At 45.3% G+C, this 21,956-nt stretch overlaps 1 protein-coding gene across 5 annotated transcripts in view; it reads left to right on the top strand.

The window, feature by feature from the left end:
- The window catches only part of rer1 (retention in endoplasmic reticulum sorting receptor 1), a 38,052-nt gene that overhangs the window by 10,859 nt on the left and 5,237 nt on the right, over positions 1-21,956 (top strand). For 3 of the 5 annotated variants that reach the window (XM_038773805.1, XM_038773808.1, XM_038773809.1), the window contains exons 2-5: positions 11,133-11,220; positions 11,862-11,966; positions 14,018-14,117; positions 18,555-18,633. In XM_038773805.1, the coding sequence (XP_038629733.1) occupies positions 11,133-11,220; positions 11,862-11,966; positions 14,018-14,117; positions 18,555-18,633 (372 nt within the window). Of the gene's footprint in view, positions 1-9,570; positions 9,930-11,132; positions 11,221-11,861; positions 11,967-14,017; positions 14,118-18,554; positions 18,634-21,956 lie in introns of all 5 variants that reach the window. The other 2 variants (XM_038773806.1, XM_038773807.1) reach the window with 1 other exon arrangement.

Below are 21,956 nucleotides of genomic sequence, written 5' to 3'. Positions count from 1 at the left end.
TGTGCGCGGGTGAGGAGAAGTGTGAGTGCGCGCGGGTGAGGAGAAGTGTGAGTGCGCGCGGGTGAGGAGAAGTGTGTGCGCACGCAGGTGAGGAGAAGTGTGAGTGCGCGCGGGTGAGGAGAAGTGTGAGTGCGCGCGGGTGAGGAGAAGTGTGAGTGCGCGCGGGTGAGGAGAAGTGTGAGTGCGCGCGGGTGACGAGAAGTGAGTGCGCGCGCGGGTGAGGAGAAGTGTAAGTGCGCGCGGGTGAGGAGAAGTGTGAGTGCGCGCGCGGGTGAGGAGAAGTGAGTGCGCGCGCGGGTGAGGAGACGTGAGTGCGCGCGGGTGAGGAGAAGTGAGTGCGCGCGGGTGAGAAGTGTGTGTGCACGTGGGTGAGGTGAAGTATGTGTGCGCACGCGTGAGGTCAAGTGTGCGGCGCGCTTGAGCTCAAGTGTGCGCGCGCGTGAGGTGCGCGCGCGCGCGCGCACGGGTGAGTTCAAGTGCGCGCGCGTGCACACGCGTGAGGTGATGTGTGTGCGCGCGTGAGGCGAGTGTGCGCGTGCGGGTGTGAGGTGAAGTATGCGTGCGCGGGTGTGCGGTGAAGTGTGTGTGCGCGCATGGGTGACCGCGGGTATTCATGCAGACACAGTCAGGTGTGGTGTGTGCATCACTGTCCGTGTGGAGTTTACACATTCTCCCCGTGTCTGCGAGTCTCTCGTCCCCACAACCAAAAGATGTGCAGCGTAGGTGGCTGGCCACACCGAATTGCCCTTTAATTGGGAAAAATTAAAATTATTTGTGTACTCTAAATTTACCAAAAAAAAGAATGAGATGAAGTGCACGCGCGGGTGAGGTGAAGTGCGGGTGAGCACGGTTGAGGTGTAGTGTGTGCGCACGCGGGTGAGGAGAAGCGTGCGCGCGTGGGTGAGGTGAAGCGGGTGAGGTGAAGCGTGCGCGCGTGGGTGAGGTGAAGCGTGTGCGCGCGCGGTTGAGGTGAAGCGTGCACGCGCGTGGTTGAGGTGAAGCGTGCACGCGCGGGTGAGGTGAAGCGTGTGCGCGCGCGGGTGAGGTGAAGCGCGCGCGGGTGAGGTGAGGCTGTACACAAATTGGTGACTACATTGCTTACAATGAGTATAGATCAAGTCCAATGTTTTTTAAGTGGATCTAAAGTAATATTAGATTGATATAAAAAACAGACAATTTGGTGTTGCTAGTCTTGAAAATATCACTTCCAGGTTTTCTGGACTGAATCCTTTGTTGCTGTCTTACATTTAAATATTTGGCTGGTTAACCAGTCAGATGTTGGGATATATTTGAAGCTGGAACAGGAGTAGTTGAGGCGATTAACATTATTGCAAATAAAGGGAACCTAGAAAAGCATTTGAGGAAGAAATAAAAGGATATTTTGATAGGGTTAGATGAAGTAAAGTGGGAGGTGCCTGGTGTGGAGCATATTTATTTAATCATACTGTATACAGGATATGGGCATCCCTGGCCAAGCCAACATTAATTGCCCTTGAGAAGTTGGTGGTAAGTTGCCTATTTGAAATGCAACAGTCCATGCGGTGCAGGTACATACATAGAAAATAGAAGCATGGTGGCGCAGTGGTTAGCACTGCTGCCTCACGGTGCCGGGTTCAATTCCGGCCCCGGCTCACTGTCCGTGTGGAGTTTTCACATTCTCCCTGTATCTGCGTTAGTCTCATCCCCACAACCCAAAGATGTGCAGGGTAGGTGGACTGGCCACGCTAAATTGCCGCTTAATTGGGAAAAAAGGAATTGAGTACTAAATTTATTTAAAAAAAAGAAAATAGAAGCAGGGGTAGCCCATTTGGCCTTCTGAGCCTTCTCCACCATTCATTACGATCATCAATTTGATACACCCACAGTGCTGTTGGGGATGGAGTGCCAGGATTTTGACCCAGCGACAGTGAAGGAATGGCGAAATATTTCCAAGTCAGGATGGTAAGTGACTTGGAAGGGGAATCTCAGGTGGTGGTGCTCCCATGTGTCTGCTACCCTTGTCCTTTGAGATGGAAACATGGATTTGGAAGATGCTGTGAAAGGAGCCTTGGTGAGTTCCTGCAGGGCATCTGTAGATGGTAGACACAAATTTCAAAACGTTAACTCTGTTTCTCTTGGCACAGAAGCTGCCATACCTTCTGGTTTATCCAGCATTTTCTGTTTTTATTTCAAATTTCCAGCGTCTGCAGTATTTTGCTTTTGCCGATGGTGAACGGCTGTATAAATGTAAAATAGTTAATTTTCTATTACTAACAAATTGTATGTTCTGTATCAGAGACTCCTTCACCCTCAAGTCTCTGAAGTGTATTAAATTCATGGTGAGTTTGGGTTGTTTCAGTGGTGAAATGTGTTTGGCAACCACCCCTCCCACTGATTAAACTGCGATTGATCTCAGGACCTGCTTAGAGCATTTCCCCTGCATGGCATTGTGCCTGAAAAGGGCAAGCTATATTCACAATTAAATATCACAGCCATGCTCCCAACACACTACCACAGAGATCTGTTAGCACATTTATTATGAAATCACACATCAGACTGCTGATAATTGTGTCAGGGTGTGAATTGCTAAGCTTGACTGTCACAGTTTATGATCTTGCATGCAAGTCAATAAGATTGCTGTCGTGTAATCGCTCTGGGCATCCACAAACCTCCAAAATGTGATATTTTGATTTTGGAGTAGAAGCTAGTGAATTGAACATAGAATTTACAGTGCAGAAGGAGACCATTCGGCCCATCGAGTCTGCACTGTCCCTTGGAAAGAGGACCCCACTTAAGCCCCACACGTGCACCCTATCCCCGTAACCCAGTAGCCCCTTTGGACACTGAGGGCAATTTAGCATGGCCAATACACCTAACCTGCACATCTTTAAACTGGGAGGAAACCAGAGCACTCGGAGGAAACCCACACAGAGACGGGGAGAACGTGCAAACTCCGCACAGACAGTGACCCAAGCTGGGACCCTGGCGCGGTGAAGCAACCGTGCTAACCACTGTGCTACCGTGCTGCACACGATTGGATAACTGATCGCAACAACCCTGCTTTTAGCTACAGGGCTATGACCAACAGAATACCTCCAGTAATTCATTCTGGGCTGCTCCTGTTGGTATTTATTAACAAGCGCAGAGCGATGAAGATAGTTCTGTATCTGAGATTAATACTTTGTTGTAGCAGGAACCAGGACATTCTGAATGGTGAGATCCATTTTCAGAGTTTTCCAGCGCTGTAGAAACTGGACAGGACACATACAAATTACATTTAATACTGAGAAATCCGGAGGTTAGCCAATGACGAAGCTTGGAAAGACTATATGGGATGGTGGGGGGAGGAGGGCTGGTGAGGGGTGAGAAATACTGTAATTGAATGTACAAATTCCAATCATCTTTGACGAAGAGTCACCCAGACTCAAAACACTAGCTCCACTGTCTCTCCACAGATGTTATTAGACCTGCTGAGATTGTCCAGCATTTTCTGTTTTTGTTCCAATCAACTCGCCGTTTGGTACCCAAGAGTGATTCTCCATTGAATTTGCGGTTAATATTTAGACCCAGAGATAAATTGATTTTATATCAACTCCTTTAAGGGAAAGAGGATTTTATTGTTTGACTCACTGGCTTTCTAAGAACCATCAGAGAATATTTATGGAACTTTCGGATGAGCCGTGTGATCTGAGGCTATGTTTAATTAACCTCGGGTTGAAGAATTGCTTGGTGTTTTTTTTTTAATTTTAAAAATAAATTTAGAGTTTAGCTCTGCTGCCTCACTGTGCTGAGGACTCGGGTTCGATCCCGGCCCGGGGTCACTCTCTGTGTGGAGTTTGCCACATTCTCCCCGTGTCTGCATGAGTCTCGCCCCCACAGGTGGATTGGCCACACTAAATTGCCCTTAATTAGAAAAAAAAAGGAATTGGGCACTTTAAATGTATTTTTCTTAATTCCTCAAAGAACTCGAGCAAGTTTGTCAACCTGACTTACCTTTAAAAACCATGCTGACAATTGTGGAGTGAGCTTTGCCTTTCCAAATGTTCAATCATCTCCTTTCATGTTGGGAGGGGGGGGTAGTGTTGTGTGCCCTATAGCATCTGTAAATGGGGGGCGGGGGTAGCATGTTGTGTACCCTACAGCAGCTGTACCTGGTGGGGAGGTTGTGTACCCTATAGCGGCAGTACACGAGGGGGGGGTGGTCGTGTACCCTAAAGCAGCAGTACAGGGGCGGGGGGAGTTATGTACCCTAAAGCAGCAGTACGGGGGCGGGGGGGGGGGTGGGTTTATCTACCCTAAAGTAGCAGTGCGGGGAGGGGCAGTTGTGTACCCTAAAGCAGCAGTACATGGAGGAGGGGGACACGTTCTGTACCCTATAGCCGCTGTACATGGATGGGGCAGGGGAAATAGTGGGGTTGTACTTGGGTATGTTCACTGTGCACTTAATAAGCTTTTATTGTCACAAGTATGAAGTTTCTGTGAAAAGCCCCTAGTCGCCATATTCTGGCACCTGTTCGGGTAAGCTGGTACGGGAATTGAACCCGCGCTGCAGGCCTTGTTCCGCATTACAAACCACCTGTCTAGCCCACACGATATAGGCAGCGTGAGTGAGTGGGCACAAATTTGGTGGATGGAGTATAATGTGGGAAAATGTAAACTTGTGCACTTCGACAGGAGGAACAAAAAAGTTACATATTATTGAAATGAGAGGTTGCAGAACTGGTTGGTACTTAAGATGTCCTGGTACGTGAATCACAAAATAGTTAGTTTGAAGTTACAGCAAGCGATTAGGAAGGCAAATGGAATGTTGCCATTTATGGAAAGGGAATGGAAAAGTAGGGATGGTTTGCTACAGTTGTTGGTGTGAGACCACATCTAAAATACTGTGTACAGGAGGGCAGGACGGTGGTGCAGTGGTTAACCACTGCTGCCTCATGGCACCGAAGGCCCCGGGTCATTCACGTGTGGAGTTTGTACATTCTCGCCGTGTCTCACCCCCACTATCCAAAAATGTGCATGGTAGGTGGATTGGCCATGCTAAATTGCCCCTTAATTGGGGGGAATTTTTTTTTTTAAGATAGCTGGTCACCCATTTAAGACGAAGACCAGGATAATTGTTCTCTCTCAAAGGATCATTAGTCGATGGAATTTTCTTCCCCAAAAGGCGGTGGAGGCTGGGTCATTGAATTTATTCAAGGCAGAGATGGGACAGATTTTTAATCAAAGGTAATGGAGGCAGACAGCAAAGTGGAGGTGAGGCACAACCAGACCAGCCATGATCTTATTGAATGGCTGCTAAATAGGAAATGGTTCACTAAACAACAGTGGCAGGCGTCAGGTATGTATGAAGATATGGGTGGTGCAGTGGTTAGCCCTGTTATTTCATGGCACTGAGGACCTGGGTTCGATCCTGGCCCGGGGTCACTCTCTGTGTGGAGTTTGCACATTCTCCCTGTGTCTGCGTGGGTTTCACCCCCACAACCCAAAAATGTGCAGGTTAGGTGGATTGGCCATGCTAAATTGCCCCTGACATTGGGAAAAAGAAGAATTGGGTAATCTGCAATTGATTTATTTTTTAAAAATTATCAAAAAAAGGTAAGTTTGAGGAAAGTGTCGTAAAATAATTTCTGTTTTTGGATTGTGACCACTCGAGGAAGATGTGCCAGTAATATGGTGTTGATAGCAGTGTTTTACTGAACCGGAGTAGAGCATTCAGCTCCTCGAGCCTGTTTGTCTACTTCGTTCAATCAGGACTGATCTGTATCCTAACTCCAATATCTGCCCTCATTCTGTAACCTTGTCAAATAAAAATCTACTCTACTCGTTTTGAAAATTTCAATTGACCTCCCTTCATGTTGCAGCTGTATAGAACCTTAGTTAGGCCAGACTTGGAGTATAGTGTTCAATTCTGGTCGCCACACTACCAGAAGGATGTGGAGGCGTTAGAGAGGGTGCAGAAAAGATTTAGCAGGTTGTTGCTTGGTATGGAGGGCATTAGCTATGAGGAGCGGTTGAATAATTGTTCTCACTAAAACGACGGAGGTTGAGGGGCGACCTGATAGAGGTCTACAAAATTATGAGGGGCATAGACAGAGTGGATAGTCAGAGGCTTTTTCCCAGGGTAGAAGGGCCAATTACGAGGGGGCATAGGTTTAAGGTGCGAGGGGAAAGGTTTAGAGGATATGTACGAGGCAAGTTTTTTTTTTACACAGAGGGTAGTGGGTGTCTGGAACTCGCTGGAGGAGGTGGTAGAAGCAGGGACGATAATGACGTTTAAGGGACATCTTGACAAATACATGAATAGGATGGGAATAGAGGGATATGGACCCTGGAAGTGCAGAAGATTTTAGTTTAGACAGGCAGCATGGTCGGCACAGGCTTGGAGGGCCGAAGGGCCTGTTCCTGTGCTGTACTTTTTTTTGTTCTTTGTTCTCCCAGCCTCGGTGTGCGAAGTGTTTCAGATTTTCATTACCCTTAGTGTAAGGCACAATTCCTGACAACACTCCAGAATAGCTGAGCCCTCATTTTAAGGTTCTGCCTCCTTGTTCTGGACTCTCCCATCTGATGAATCGTTTCTCACAACTCCATTAAATCCTTTAATTATCATAACCACCTCAATTATATCATTCCTTAAACTCCTATACTCAGGGATACAAACTGAGACAATGCAGCTTGTCCTCATAATTTAATTCTTTTAGCCCCACTATCATTCGGATTGAATGATTCAGAAATTAGAAAGCTGTGGCCTTGAAGCGCAGAACCAATGCTACACACTGAATGGGCTGTGCTTTTTAGAACCGCATGGGTGATACCAGACTTTGCAAATGATCCCATGTGAAGCAGCTTATCACAGTTACTGCTACACTCCGGTAAGGTGTGTTTTATGGCTGACAGGGTTTCAGTACAAGTGCTCCATTTGCCACGTCGCCGTGAGTTCATTGACACTGTCGTTGGATTTCTGCAAGCTTAGCCAAAATAGTGTTCTATCAGAATTGGAAATGCTTGTGTTTTGATCTGTTTTTTTCGTAACTTCTGTGCACCATTTAATCCTTCTCACATTGACTGATTACATGTCCAGCTCTTCCTTTTTATGGTTGGGAATTTCTGTTGTTAAATAATTGCTTTTAAAGCAAATGTCAGGAAGTAACATTGTTCCAATCTTTTTGACCTTTCTCCTTTGTGTTACCTTTTCCGTAAGCATCTCGTTGCTCAGGAAAATGGAAAAGTTCAGCGGGGGGAGTGGGGATAATATCTCCTTACTTTCTTTCCCCATCCCAAACCCTCTAGCTGGCTCCTTCCCCTCGCTACCCATCTGAATGGTGGATTTATTTCCGACTAAGTTCCTGACACAGCCGTGTCTGACCTGCTGTCTCAGTTTTATACTCGTGTGTTTTGCACTGTCGATGCTGCTCATGTTCTTCGGAACAAACCTTCCTTATGGCTCGTTCTCTCACACACGCAGAGTATCTCTACTCCCTTTTTTCAGTTGCTGCATCTAATTCTCGAGTCCTCAGGAACCCTCTCATATGTTATATCTGTTATGTTATTTTGTTCCCAACTTTAACGCTGCATTGATTTTCTCTCAGCATTTTAGAAAGTGAAAACTTGCATTTATATAGCGCCTTTCATAGCCTAAAAAGGCACCTTTGAAGTGTAGTCTCTGTTTTAATGTAGAAAATGTGGCAGCTAATCAGCACGCGGCAAGCTCCCCCAAACCGCTTTGACGTAATAATCAGTTAATATGTTTTGGCAACATTGGTTGAAGACAGATGGGGTCTAATTTTTAATGTCTCAACTGAAAGATGACAACTCCAAACAGCGCAGTAATCCCTCCGTACTATGCGGGTGTGTCAAGTTAGACCAGTCTTTAGCCCACAGCCGACTCATGCCAAGTGCAACCATTGAGCCACGGCTGACACCCAGGAAGAATATCATGTTTCGGAAGGTGGGGATTTGTTTTTTTATCATCATAGAATTCCTACAGTGCAGAAGGAGGCCATTCGGCCCATCGTGTCTGCACCGACCATCTGAAGGAGCACCCTGCCTAGGCCCACGACCCCACCCTATCCCAGTAACCCCACCTAAGGGGCAATTTATCACGGCCAATCCACCTAACCTTCACATCTTTGGACTATGGGAGGAAACTGGAGCACCCGGAGGAAACACATGCAGACACTGGGAGAACGTGCAGACTCCGCACAGTCACCCAAGGCCGGAATTGAACCCTGGTCCCTGGCACTGTGAAGCAGCAGTGCTAACCGCTGTGCCACCCCGAGAATAAGTTAGAGTAGTCAGGGGACATGATCGACTTGAAGTTTTGGAGTGTTCCCATTGGACTAAGGCTGTCACCTTTTTGATTCACTGGCTGTCACTTGCTTGCTTGCTCTGTGTTGTGAATGTGGTTATTTCCAATTGGTTTCTCTACCTGTCACATCGCATTTCATATAGCCCCCCATCCTGTTCCCTGAGGAAAAACTAACATTCTTTTCCAGCCCAGTTCGTAACTGTGGCACGGCGCTTTGGTGCAAATTAACAATCTCACTCCAACCCCAGGATAGTGGGTTCAGGAAACAATGGGTGGGTTCCCCAGCGGCAGAGGATGTGAATAACAGCAAAGTCCATTGACCAGTGGCGGGACTGGAAGATCCCACCACCAGCCAATGGTGAGCCGCCTCCGCCACTGCAAAGCATGTTGGGAGGGGTGGGGCTAAACAAAATACTATCCAAAGTGTCACTAACTAGAGTAGGAGCTTTGTTGAGGTAAAGGTTGAGGCACATTGCTCGGGTAGAGAGCAGCACTCACTGATGGCTGGAGTAACTAAATTGGAAGGATTTCTATTCCCTTCTCTAAATGGTGGTTGAGGGGGTTACATGGAAAGCATATTCCATTGATGTTTTATTTAATGGTAATCCTCTTTTAATGGGCCAAATCTGCTCCCTCTCGGGGGTTATGTTGCAGCAGAGCCTCTGGCTGCCTATTAGTGACTTTCTCAGAAAGACACAATCCCAGGTAAAATTGGCTCAGGAAAGGGCGGCACGGTGGCACAGTGCTTAGCACTGCTGCCTCACGGTGCTGAGGACCCGGGTTCAATCCCGGCCCCGGGTCACTGTCCGTGTGGAGTTTGCACATTCTCCCCGTATCTGCGTGGGTTTCGCCCCCACAGTTCAAAAGCTGTGCAGGATAGGTGAATTGGCCGCGCTAAATTACCCCTTAATTGGAACAAAAGAATTGGGTACTCTAAATTTAAAAAAAGAAATTGCTCAGGAAAACATAGGAACTTCCTTGTTCAATCGCCATTGGCCTTTTATCATGACTGGAAATAATCATGGAATGTGATCTGGCAAAAGTGGAATGACATATAATAAAAATGTAAGTGGCTCTGACCATTGATGAATGTGGATGTTGTGAGTGGACCATTTTCCTGAAAAAATAATTTAACTTGTGTGTCAGATTTGAGACCAGAGTTAAAGTGCTAATGGATGATAGATACTTAAAGCACTCTCCCCTCTTCCTCTTTCCTCTGATATATTTACTTGACCAATTCTACCCTGTTGCTTCAGCTCAATTCCTTCTCAATTGTATTTCCTCAGAGAAAGACTCCCTGATGAAATCGGATCATTCCTTAACTCAGCAGCACTGTGCACTTGGCAAAAGGAAAGGCGTGTCATCTCTCCCTGAATCCTCAGCCCCGGCACAAGACAACTTAACATCAAACAGTCTTGCCAGCATAAAATATCTCCCAGTTTGTGCTTTCTGTTCGGCTCCCGATCTGGAGCTCTGGCTGGATCAGTGTATAGAGAGGCTGTAAAGGTCTAAACAAGGACACACAACGTCTTTGCTTACTTCAACAACACTGTTTGGAAATCCTAGTTTGGCATATCATAGCAACCCCCTTATTGAAGGAAGTGATTTCAATATTTGAGTTATAAAACACCTGCCATTGAATCAGGTATGTTAGTCACTTTTGTGCATAGAATCATCATTAATTTACAGTTGGTATTTTGATGAAAATCCAGCATATTGTGTATTCTTACTTGATCTTGAGGAGGGACAACAGTGGCAAAGCAGCATTTATTGACCATCCCTAGTTTCCCTAAGTCAATGTTTGGGATGGGTGACATGTAGGTCAGACTGGGGAGGGATACAGGTTCTCTTCCATGAAGGGCACTGGTGAAGCAGTTGGATTCACACCATAACCCCAGCATCGTTTTCTGTTACTCTGCTGCCCACAGATTTTTATTGTATTCGATTTTGTAACTTGTCAGGGTGAGATTTGAATTTGCAGAATCTGGATTGGTAGTCCAAGGCCATAATGCCCTCCAACCTAAATCAGAAAGAGCAGGAGCTGGGATGGTGAAATTGGTAGCATTATCTGAAAATTGAAAATCGCTTATTGTCACAAGTAGGCTTCAAACGAAGTTACTGTGAAAAGCCCCTAGTCGCCACATTCCGGCACCTGTTCGGCGAGGCTGATACGGGATATCTGTTTGGGACAATGGAACCACAGTAGCTTGCATTTATCATGCACCTTCGAAACAAACCAAGAAGCTTGATAAATTGTCAGGCTTGAGCAGGAGTAGGGTGCAAGGGGAAAAGGCTGAAAGTGTGCTGGAGGCTGGAAGTTTTATGGAGGTACTTTCAAGGGAAGGAGTTCCATATTGTAGGGACAAGATGGTTGATGCTGCTACCACTGATAGGAGATAGCACAATTGAGTAGGGTTTGGGGAGAGGACAGTAAGCAGAGGGATTGGGAGCTGGAGGAAAATCGTGAATCCCTACAGTGCATACGGGGCCATTTGGCCCATCGGGTCTGCACCGCCCCTCCAAAAGAGCACCCTTCCCAGGCCCACTACCCCACCCTATCCCCGTAACCCCGCCTAATCTTTGGACACTACAGGGAAATTTAGCATGGCCAATCCACCTAACCTGCACACCTTTGGACTGTGGGAGGAAACCCATGCAAACGTGGGCTGCAAGTGCAAATTCGATACAGTCAGGCGGCCAAGGTTAGAATCGAACCCGGGTCCCTGGCGCTGTGAGACAGCAGTGCTACCCACTGTGCCATCGTATTGCCAACTGCAGAACAACATGTGTAAGCTCTTCGGGAAAAGTAGTGTTCAACTTCTCAAAATTTATTTTATTTTTCTTTTAGAAACAGTATGTCAGAAGGGGACAGCAGTGGAGATGCCATTCATGGGAAACCATCAGCAATCAGCAGGTTTTTTACACAGATTGGACAGGTAAGTCACATCCTTCTTCACCCCTCCCTCCATAACAGTTAATCAGCAAATGGTCTAACCTCCCAAATCACAGTGGAGCATTGCTATCTCTATGAGCTCAAATCCTCTTTCATGTAGTTTATTAGGTAATTCTAGTTGATCATTGAAGAAGCGTGAACCCTATTTTCAATTCGTTTGAGAATGAGAGATAAATTTAGCAAGTTACCAAATCCGAAAAAAATGTGAATGTGGACTATTAGTATGTAAGAGATTTGATTTCACTGCTGTTGATGGTTTTGAGAAATCATTTTTTTTAAACTTCTGGCGAAGGGAAAACAGATTTGCACGGGGGTATAATCCCATGGTGGGGTATACAGCTGTCACGCTGCCCACGTGGCTATTGTGCTAGCAGGCTATTAGATTATGGAGGGAGAAGCTTTCAGCTGGAATCTCTGTCAAACATCCCCCCCCTTCCATGTCTCCTCCGCAGTCCAGGATCCCTGAGATCCTTTGTAGCAACTCAGCAGCTGTCCTTTGGCTGAGATCAACTAACACACCTTCCTGATCTAAATACTGTTCCCTGACAGAGTCATGCATTCATTTGTTAAAGGACAAATCAGCGTAGAAATACATGCTCACATTTTTGAAAATTTTCTTTTTAGATCTACCAGTCCTTCTTAGACAAGTCCACACCTTATGGCATTATTCGATGGATTGTAACATTTGTCTTTGGTGCAATCTACATGATTAGAGTTTATATCCTGCAGGTGAGTACGTTGTTGTGGACACTCAGGAATAACACAACCTAGTCCATTCATAATTCCATTAAAGTGGCACAGTGGATTAGCACTGCTGCCTCACAGCACCAGGGCCTCAGGTTCAATTCCGGCCTTGGGTGACTGTCTGTGTGGGGTTTGCACATTCCCCCCGTATCTGCGCGGGTTTCCTCCGGATGCTCCGAAGTCCTCTCACAGTCCAAAGATGTGCAGGTTAGGTGGATTGGCCATTCTACGTTGCCCCTTAGTGTCTGGGGATGTGCAGGTTAGGTGGGGTTCCATGGACAGGGTGGGAAGTCGGCCGAGGTGGGGTGTCCTTTTAGAGGGTCGGTGCAGACTCAGTGGGCTGAATGGTCTTCTGCACTGTAGGGATTCTATGGTTCTCAAAGTATTGTTGCGGTGTAGATACTAGCCTTGGTCTTCACCAGAAAATTGAGAAACAAACTCCCACAATTTTGCTGAGGATATTTTCAGGATGGGATATTTATTTTATTACAAACATGTATCAAAACAGCTTACAGCGAATAAACACCCCGAGAAACATACTTCCCAGCAATCAGCTATACAGTCTGTACAGATTTTTTTCCCCCTTTTTCATCCCCCGCCCCCTCCAGCGACGAACAGCCACTCAAACACGGTCACAAATATCCCCCACTGTTTCTCAATTCGGGATGGGATATACTGGTACGGGTTGGAGGGGTGGGTGGGACAAAGTGGTTCAACACTGCCCTCTGACCTTTGTGAATTGGCTTCAAATCCAGGCCAGACTGATGGGCTGAGTTTCCAGGCTCTGATGTAAAAATGCTCCAATTTGTCTCTACTGACATCTGAACCGAGTGCAGTATTGGCAGTAGCAATGCTGGAAAAAATAATCAAGCAATCCAATCACCCTTGTGTTTTGAGAAGGGCCATGAGAAGCAGCAAATCCTTATTGAAAAGAAAATGTGGCAAATGTTATTTAGTCGAGGCTGGTTTTAGGCCTAATGAAGTCAGGTATCCAGCAAACATTCTGTTTTTCTTCCCTCTCCCTGTTTGATCTCTGTAACAAATTGACTGTTCTGAGGTACACCAGTGGACATTATTTGCTCTTAGGAGATTTCCCAAGTCCAATGCAGACCTGGACATTGGGTGTTTTGTCTCCATGGAGCATCATAGTCAAATTCACCTGAAATCCACCTATAGCAGCAGTTTGTGGATAGTATTTAGTAGCAGAAGTTCTATGGTCAATTTTGTTCCTGGGACAGGAAGGCTAACTATCCCTTCCCAACTTGAGGCCAGTTGCCTTGACGTGAACCAGAGAACCTTTCTGGTCTGCCTGCCTTGGATACATCATAGAAAGGATCAAAAATTGACAGCAATCCTTTTGTTTTGAATCTTCTGTGAAAAGAACATTAAAAACAGTAGTAAGTCATATAGCCCCTCGTGCCTCTTCTGCCGTTCAATTAGAATTGTGACCTAACTCCATATATCTAACTTTGCCACATATCCCTTAAATGCCTTTGGTCAACCAAACTCTACCAATCTCAATTTAAAATTAATAATTGACTGCAAGAGAATTTCAAACCTCTACTACCCTTACAGTGAGAACTGCATTCTTTAAAAAGTCTGGCTCTGCTTTTTGGTCCATGTGCCGAGTTCTCAACTAGCCTACCAGCAGTCATGGGATGGAACTGTTATAATATCTGATATCTGAAAAGTTTTGATCAAATCAAAGCTTATCCGTCTAAATTCTGGGGAAGGCAACTTTAGTTTGTGTAATCTCCCATTGTAACTTAATCCTTGGAGTTCTGGCATTATTTGGGGAAATCTGTGCTGCAATCTCTCCCAAGGCCAATTTAGCTTTCCTTAGGTGCGATGGGTCAAACTGAACACAATCCTCCAGATGTGGGTCTAATGTCTACATTCCATTCGCCTTTTTGATCATTTTCTGTACTGTCCTTGATCTTTTAATGACTTGCATGCCTGGACCAATTCTCTCCTTCCCCCTACCCCCTCCCACCATCATCTCTTTTGATGCTAATTTTGGCGTTTTTCTTGTTCAGGGATGGTACATTGTGACGTACGCCTTGGGCATTTACCACCTGAACCTCTTCATTGCTTTCCTGTCCCCAAAGGTCGACCCTTCACTCATGGAAGATCCAGGTACTGAGACTTCAGCAGATTTGTGTGCGAGGATTTGACATGCCATTAATTTGTAGAATTTTAAGGCGTGTGAAGTTGGATCCCTTTCATTTTGAGAAGTGTGATCAGAAATATTATTCAATTGAGCTTTGGAAACATAATGGTCAAACTCAGATTTGTATTTGTGGAGAAAAGATTGAGTGAGGGGAGTGGCATGACCCGGTCTCAACTGATGGGAGAACTGGACAATGCAGGTAAAAAGCAGCATGTATAACTTCAACAATGGATGGCGAACTGGAGGACAGAGTTAACAAACTTCAAGCGTTCTGGAGATTAGAAGGATTTATTCCTGCCACAAAGCTGGAGATACGAAAATCCTAGATAAAGCAGCGTGTGCTGTGTCTCAAACACTTTTTGTACTGTGTCCAGGCTGTGCCAATCTTACCGGCTCGCAATACATGGGTCTCACAGCCCAGTGGTATAACTGAGCACTGTTAGCCCAGCAACTTGAACATTTCTAAGTGCATCTGTAGCATTGAAACCAGAGCCCAGGTGAAAGGATTTGCCAGCACTGGCACAGCATAAAAGCTGTTTAAAAGAACCAGCAGAATGGGATTGAGAGTACTAAGGATAAATAGAGAGAGAGAGGTGGTCCTGAGCTGCGTCAGCCATTGAAAAACGTCAGGGAAAGGAATGGCTCCAGGATGTCATTTGACGTCGGCGGGGGGGGGGGGGGGGGGGGGGGGGGGGGATATCCTGGAGGATTCATTTGATTCACTTTTGAGGAGGCACAGAAGTAAAAAAACGTTGCGGGAATTCTTATTGGAGGGTTAAATGGATTGTCTGGATTCCATTGTATGTGGGGAACAAAGAACAATACAGCACAGGGACAGGCCCTTCGGCCCTCCAAGCCTGTACTGTCATGATACCAACCTTTTCCAAAACCCTCAGCACTTCCTTGTGCCGTGCCCCTCTATACCCATCCTATCCATGTGTTTGAAGGAATAGATTTAATGAGCTGAAGACACAGCAGTGTCGTGGGCCTCTGGGGAATTGACAGACAGTATTTGGTGAACGGTGCGTGTACCCTTCTTTGAGAGTGCAGAGATGGGTGGATATGTTAATGCGAACACAAAAATGAAGGAAATATAGATTGGAAAAAAACTGAGGAAACATCAGTTTTTCATACAGTTCTGATCGTTGTATTATAAAAAAGATCCAGAGGCACTGGAGAGAGTGCAAAAAAGATTTGCAATGATGGTACCAGAATCGACTGTGTGTCTGCATGGGTCTCACCCCCACACAACCCAATAAGATGTGCAGGGTAGGTGGATTGGCCACACTAAATTGCCCCTTAATTGGGAAAAAAAAAAGAATTAGGTACTCTAAAGTTATTTTTTTTAAAAGATAGAAAAAAACAGGAAAGGATGAACATGCTGGGTCTTGTGTGTTGAAAAGAGAAGGCTGAGAGGCGATCTAATAGAGCGCACTCAGAAAGAAAGTTTACCCCATTATGTTGCATCACAGAATGTGGAGATCATAGGACAGATCCAAAACGCTGTTGAGAGATCTCTATGTGTTATGTGATGTGCCCCTTGTTTGCTTTTCCCAAAAAAGGGAAATTTTAATTTAGTGTGTTCGTTATTCCATGAGGAATGGTGAGGCTGATGATTAGTTGCTGTTAGCCATCCAAGTTGCGTAGTTACAACGATTCAGAAAGATGAGGAAGGCATTGTTAAAATTTGCCCTGTGACCTCCAGCAGTTCTGCAATTTTCCCAGCCAGCTGCCCGTCCCCAGGGAACCTTTAAAAGGGTCAATAGGAGATCCAGCTTCCAGCACATCCAACAACTTTCTAGGCTGGGAATATTTGGGAACTGTGGAATTTTTAAAAATCTTCACGTTGATGCTGAGCCTGTGGCAGATGGCAGGTTGTCCTTGGATCAAGCAGCCTTGCTGCTGTTGATGTTCACCAGTGAATGGCTCTCTCTTGCATGCATTTTGGTAATAATTATAACTGCAAAAGAAATGTCAAATTTAATCAATGAGCTTTATTTGTCTGACTGATCTGGTGCTGTGAGTATGTAGCAATTACGTTGTCAGTGAACAGGAGCTCCCCATGGACCCATAGCTCATGTAGTAGGAAAGAAGCAATTATTAATTCGGGTTGACTGTTTTTACATTCACTCGTACTTTGTATATGTTTCCATCTGACACTGTTCCTTTGATACCTGAGTGCACAGTAAAAACGTGATTCCACAAGATTACGACTTCACCTCAAGATGCCGGCTGTTGTTTGAGGTACCTTTTCACAGGTACCAGCAACCCTCTGGTCATTGCTTTGTGTTTGAGCCTTAACATTAGTCAGCGCTGTGGCTGAGCTGATCCTGTTCCTGGACCTGTAGGTTCCAGCCAGCACATGCAATTGGATAGTAATAGACAATCCTCCATTCAGCATCAAAAATTCAACTAGATTAGTAAGATATGACCTCCTGGTCACAAATCCAGACACAAAACTGACAGTTTCTGATCAGCTCTCATTGGTGCAAGTGCTGACTTGTATCCTTGATAGATTCATATAAAGTCAGGGTAGCACAGTGGTTAGCACTGCTGCCTCACAGTACCAAGGTCCCACGTTCGTTCCCGGCCCTGGGTCACTGTCCGTGTGGAGTTTGCACATTCTCCCCGTGTTTGTGTGGGTTTCGCTCCCACAACCCAAAGATATGCAGGGTAGGTGGATTGGCCACGCTAAGTTGTCCCTTAATTGGAAAAATGAATTGGGTACTCTAAATTCCAATAAAGTCAGGTAGTGACTCTGCCAATTCATGATTGAACTTGAACACAGAAATATTGTGAGTGAAAGTACAAGTGAGGTTAAAATTCTGTTTGCAACTGATTTCTTTTCTGTGACTAAAAGAACTGCAAAACAGCCCATTTACGAAGAAAATCAAAAGCTAATATACTGTATATTAGAAATACAGGCGGTACGGTGGCCCAGTGGTTAGCACTGAACAAAGAAAAGTACAGCACAGGAACAGGCCCTTTGGCCCTCTAAGCCTGCGCCAACCATGCTGCCTGTCTAAACTAAAATCTTTGCCACTTCCTGGGTCCGTATCCCTCTATTCCCATCCTATTCATGTATTTGTCAAGATGCCCCTTAAACGTCACTATCGTCCCTGCTTCCACCACCTCCTCTGGCAGCGAGTTTCAGACACCCACTACCCTCTGTGTAAAAAAAACTTGCCTCGTACATCTCCTCTAAACCTTGCCCCTCACACCTTAAACCTATGCCCCCAGTAATTGACCCCTCTACCCTGGGGAAAAGCCTCTGCCTCACGACGCTGAGGACCCAGGTTTGAATCCCGGACCCGGTCACTGTCCGTGTGGAGTTTGCACATTCTCCCCGTGTTTGCGTGGGTTTCACCCCCACAACTCAAAGAAGTGCAGGTTAGGTGGATTGGCCACGTGAAATTGCCCCTTAATTGGAAAAAAATAATTGGGTACTCTAAATTTATTATTTAAAAACACAATATTTCCTGCACAGTTGTGCAGTTTGATACACACAGGCAGAGGTGTTATCACAGATGAGACCGGGTCTATTTGTGGATTTCACTATGACTCTTGAGTGTTTTGAAGGGACGACACGGTGGCGCAGTGGTTAGCCCTGCTGCCTCACAGCACTGAGGACCCAGGTTCGATCCCGGTCCCAGTTACTGTCCGTGTGGAGTTTGCACCCCCACAACCCAAAGATGTGCAGGGTAAGTGAATTGGCCAGGCTAAATTGCCCCTTAATTGGAAAAAAACATTGGGTAATTTACTTTTTTTTATTTGAAGAAAACGTTTTTTGTAATTCAACTACAGCTACAGCTCCAATAACCAATGTGGTTTAAATGGGTCCATGCTATAAAACCATCACACATCCATGACACAGTCTCCGCAAACAGCAAGGAACATTGATCTGTTACCTACTCTGCTGACAGCTGTGGCTAAGTTGGTAACACTCACTCAGACGGTCCTGGGTTCAGGCCTTGCACAAAGTCTTGGCAGCCAGTCCAGTGCGGTACGGAGGGAATGTGGCACTACTGGTGAGATGTTGGAGCAAACAGGGGTCTTGGTTTATCAGGTGGATATTAAAGACCCCATGACACTGTTTCATAGGAAAGCAAAGGATTTCTTCCTGGTCAATAATTTCTTCCTGGTACTTTAAACAACAGATCATAACCATAGATATTATGGTTATTACTACATTGCAGTTTGTGAAATCCTGCTATGTACAAATTGGCTGTTGTGCTTTCCACAGTAAATGGTGACTCCGCTCCAATAGTATAAAGTGCCTGTAAAGAGTTAGGGGACATCTTGAGGTTGTAGAAGCACTCTTTGAGTGCAACTTCTTTCTTTCTATGAGGCTGCTGCATCCCAACTGCTGGTCAATGTTAATATTCTTTCTCTCTCCCTCCCAGATGATGGACCTGCTTTACCGACTAAACAAAACGAGGAGTTTAGACCCTTTATAAGAAGGCTGCCAGAGTTCAAGTTCTGGTAAGTTGTTTAGAGTCTAGAACAACCATCCTCCACAGTGACAGCAGCACCACCAAATCCAAACTCTGTAATGCTGGCCTCTGTTTTACGCTTCCTCGGGCCTGGATATTTCATTTCTTCTTGCACGCTAACAAAAGAATACGGACAGTAGAGGTTATTGGTTTTGTTTTGTATGTAGATGTCACAACTTGACACGGGGTTGCAACACAAGTGAAATTCAAGTTACTTAAATTTCCAAAGTCTTTGGTTTGATCCCGATTTAAGTACAGCCACCTGTTTGTAAATTGTAACACAAAAATAGCCTTTTGTTATTTAACAGTAATTAGTATTAAATAGGCAACAATACAACTGGTTAACTACAATCTAATTCCCAACCCCCCTTTTAACTCGCCCTATATTTTTTATATATTATGTGTGTGTGTGCGTGTGTAATATATATATATATATATATATATGGCAGCACGGTGTCGCAGTGGTTAGCACTGCTGCCTCACGGCACCGAAGTCCAAGGTTAGATCCTGGCTCTGGGTCACTGTCCGTGTGAAGTTTGCACAATCTCCCCGTGTCTGTGTGGGTTTCACCCCCACAACCCAAACCTGGTTCCTGCCAGGTGGGGGTTTTCATAGAGAACCCAGCAGAAGCCTTTAGACCCTCGAAGAAAGAGGAGCTGTGTTTTCTCCTTCTCTGCCAGTTGCCTGTGGTCTCAGTGAGTGCTTGTTTTACCCCATGCTGTGAAACCCAGAGATGCTGAGCCTGCAGCGAAGATCATTACAAGCCAGAGGAAAAGAAAATACCTAAACGGAAAGCCTGAACTTGAGACAGAAACTAACTGGAAGAGGTCCATCTAATGCCAAAGATCCGATCTTTTATATTTTGTATCATTAATTTCTTCCCTCTCCACCCCCCTTTCCCTCTGTTGTATGTGTGTTTATATATATTCTTTTAAATTTAGAGTACCCAATTCATTTTTTCAAATTAAGGGGCAATTTAGTGTGGCCAATCCACCTACTCTGCACATCTTTGGGTTGTGGGGCCGAAACCCACGCAAACATGGGGAGAATGTGCAAACTCCACACGGACAGTGACCCAGAGCCGGGATCGAACCTGGGACCTTAGCGCCGATGAATTGGGTACTCTAAATTATATTTTAAAAAAGACCTGGCTCCCAGCTAATTAAACGGCTAATTTCCAGTTTATTAGGAAGTTGTCTTGTGACTCACACGACTTTCAAATCGGTATTGCTAAAATTGCAGGGCTCCTGATAGTGGCTGCATTATTTTATCTAGATATTTATTATAAATACCAATCAAACCCCATGATCTTGCTAGTCAAAATTAAACTGTAGTCTTCAGGTGAAACTGGACTAGAAGGCTGCAGATTATTGTACCTGGACTTGCTGATGTAATCCAGCCCCAATTTAAGATTCAACATTCTGCCATTAATTTTTATAACACTTTAATTCACTATTCTGTACAGCTAAATAGAAAAAAAATAGAAAATGTATTGTTTGGAGAACAGCAGTTTGTTTTTAGTACAGGCTCAGGACCTGTGCCAGGAACTGGTGTGAGGATGCAATTACAGGATGACAAGTTTCACACTAAATGTGAGCATAGGAATTTTAATTGAGAAAATATTGACAGTTTATATGAACATATTTTTGAATGCATTGAAGGCATAATTGTGGAACAGCTTTGAACTACTGGTTATTGAAGGCAAATAATGATTAACAATCCCAATGAAAATAAGTTAATATAAAATGGTTGCTGATTTTGCCCAAACAACAGCAGTCTCGAGACTCAAAATTCATTATAGGTGAAGCTGGTTTAAATGTTGCTCAGATATGATAACATGCTGTATAAATGAAAGGCTTCTTTCACACTGGAGAGGACTAGAGAGTGCTGGTCCTTGCCTTCTGTACAGCTCATGCCAGTGTTTGGCTGATGGAGGAACATGAGGCGGGAAAGGCAGCTGGTGTTGTCTCCTCAACAGCAACCTGGCCAATACCCACTGTGCACTTGCACAGCCAAGCTGGCATCATTGGCGAATGGGAGAAGAGTGAACACTTCGGTGGTAAAATCTGTTGCGATGATCTTGCTGTTTCTACTTTGTGTTTACGATAATGTTCACCAAAACCTGCTTTCCAGAACCACAGAGATTAATGTAGTGGATGATTTGGTCAGAATTATTTTTAAAATTTAGAGTACTCAATTCTTTTTTACCCAATTAACGTGGCCAATTCCTACCCTGCACACCTTTTTGGGTTGTGGAGTTGAGACCATTATTTCTTACTGTATACCTCGTTCTACCGTTGTTGTTACCGTTAGGGGGCCTATAAACCACTCCCACTAGTGACTTCCTGCCTTTAATAGATTTAATCTCTACCCAAACTGATTCTACATCTCTCTCTATTCTATTTATATCGTTGGTACTTCCTGGACCACGACCACTGTATCCTCCCCCTCCCATGACAAGCTCCACTCCGGCCAAGAGTAGATGTTCCAAATCCTGGCACCAGGCAGACAAAACAGCAATCTGGAATCCCGATCTTAGTTGCAGAGAACTGTGTCGACTCCATGATGTCTGTGCCATCAAATATATGACAATTCGGACCAAATTAAGCATGATGGTGCAGTGGTTAGCACTTCTGTCTCACGGTGCCAAGGACCCGGGTTTGATCCCGACCCTGGGTCACATTCTCTCCGTGTCTGCGTGGGTCCCACCCCCACCCAAAGATGTACAGGGTAGGTGGATTGGCCATGCTAAATTGCCCTTTAATTGGGAAAAAGATTACTGGGTACTCTTAAATTTATATTTTAAAAAAAATAAACAGTTCAAAGGAGGGGACTTAACCGGTGGCGGCCATGAAATGAGTGGAGGCACATTTGGTGGCTCCCGCTCAAGGTGGATGTTTTTTGGGTCAAAGTATTTGAGGTACAAAAGTCCTCTGGTATGGCTGGTGGATGGACCAACGGTCAAGGAGTGGTGCAAGAAAGAAAGAGCAGCGGGGCAGGAGAATCTTCGTGGTGTGCCAGAGGAAAATATGGCGGAGGTCAAGGTGGGGTGGGGGCGCTGCCTGCCCACCCAGTGGTCAACAGAGCAGTGCTAGAGTTCCTGAATAATAAGTTTCAGAAACTGAAGTGGAAATAGGCCCTGGAAGACCTAGCCAAGTTGGTGGAACTGCTGAGATCGGGGATCGAGCGAGGGGAGCAGATCTAAAAAGTGGAGGAGGCAGTTGGGGAGCACGAGGAATATTTAGCCTCGTTTGTGGTGGAGGTGGGAGAGCCAGAAGAAGCTGAGGGAGAAAGTGGAAAATCGCTTCAGGA

This window comes from Scyliorhinus canicula, chromosome 16 (genome assembly GCF_902713615.1).
Source record: "Scyliorhinus canicula chromosome 16, sScyCan1.1, whole genome shotgun sequence".
In the NCBI taxonomy this organism is placed as follows: Eukaryota; Metazoa; Chordata; class Chondrichthyes; order Carcharhiniformes; family Scyliorhinidae; genus Scyliorhinus; species Scyliorhinus canicula.
Note: the sequence above shows the minus strand (reverse complement) of the source record. Positions and strands in the feature narration are given on the sequence as shown.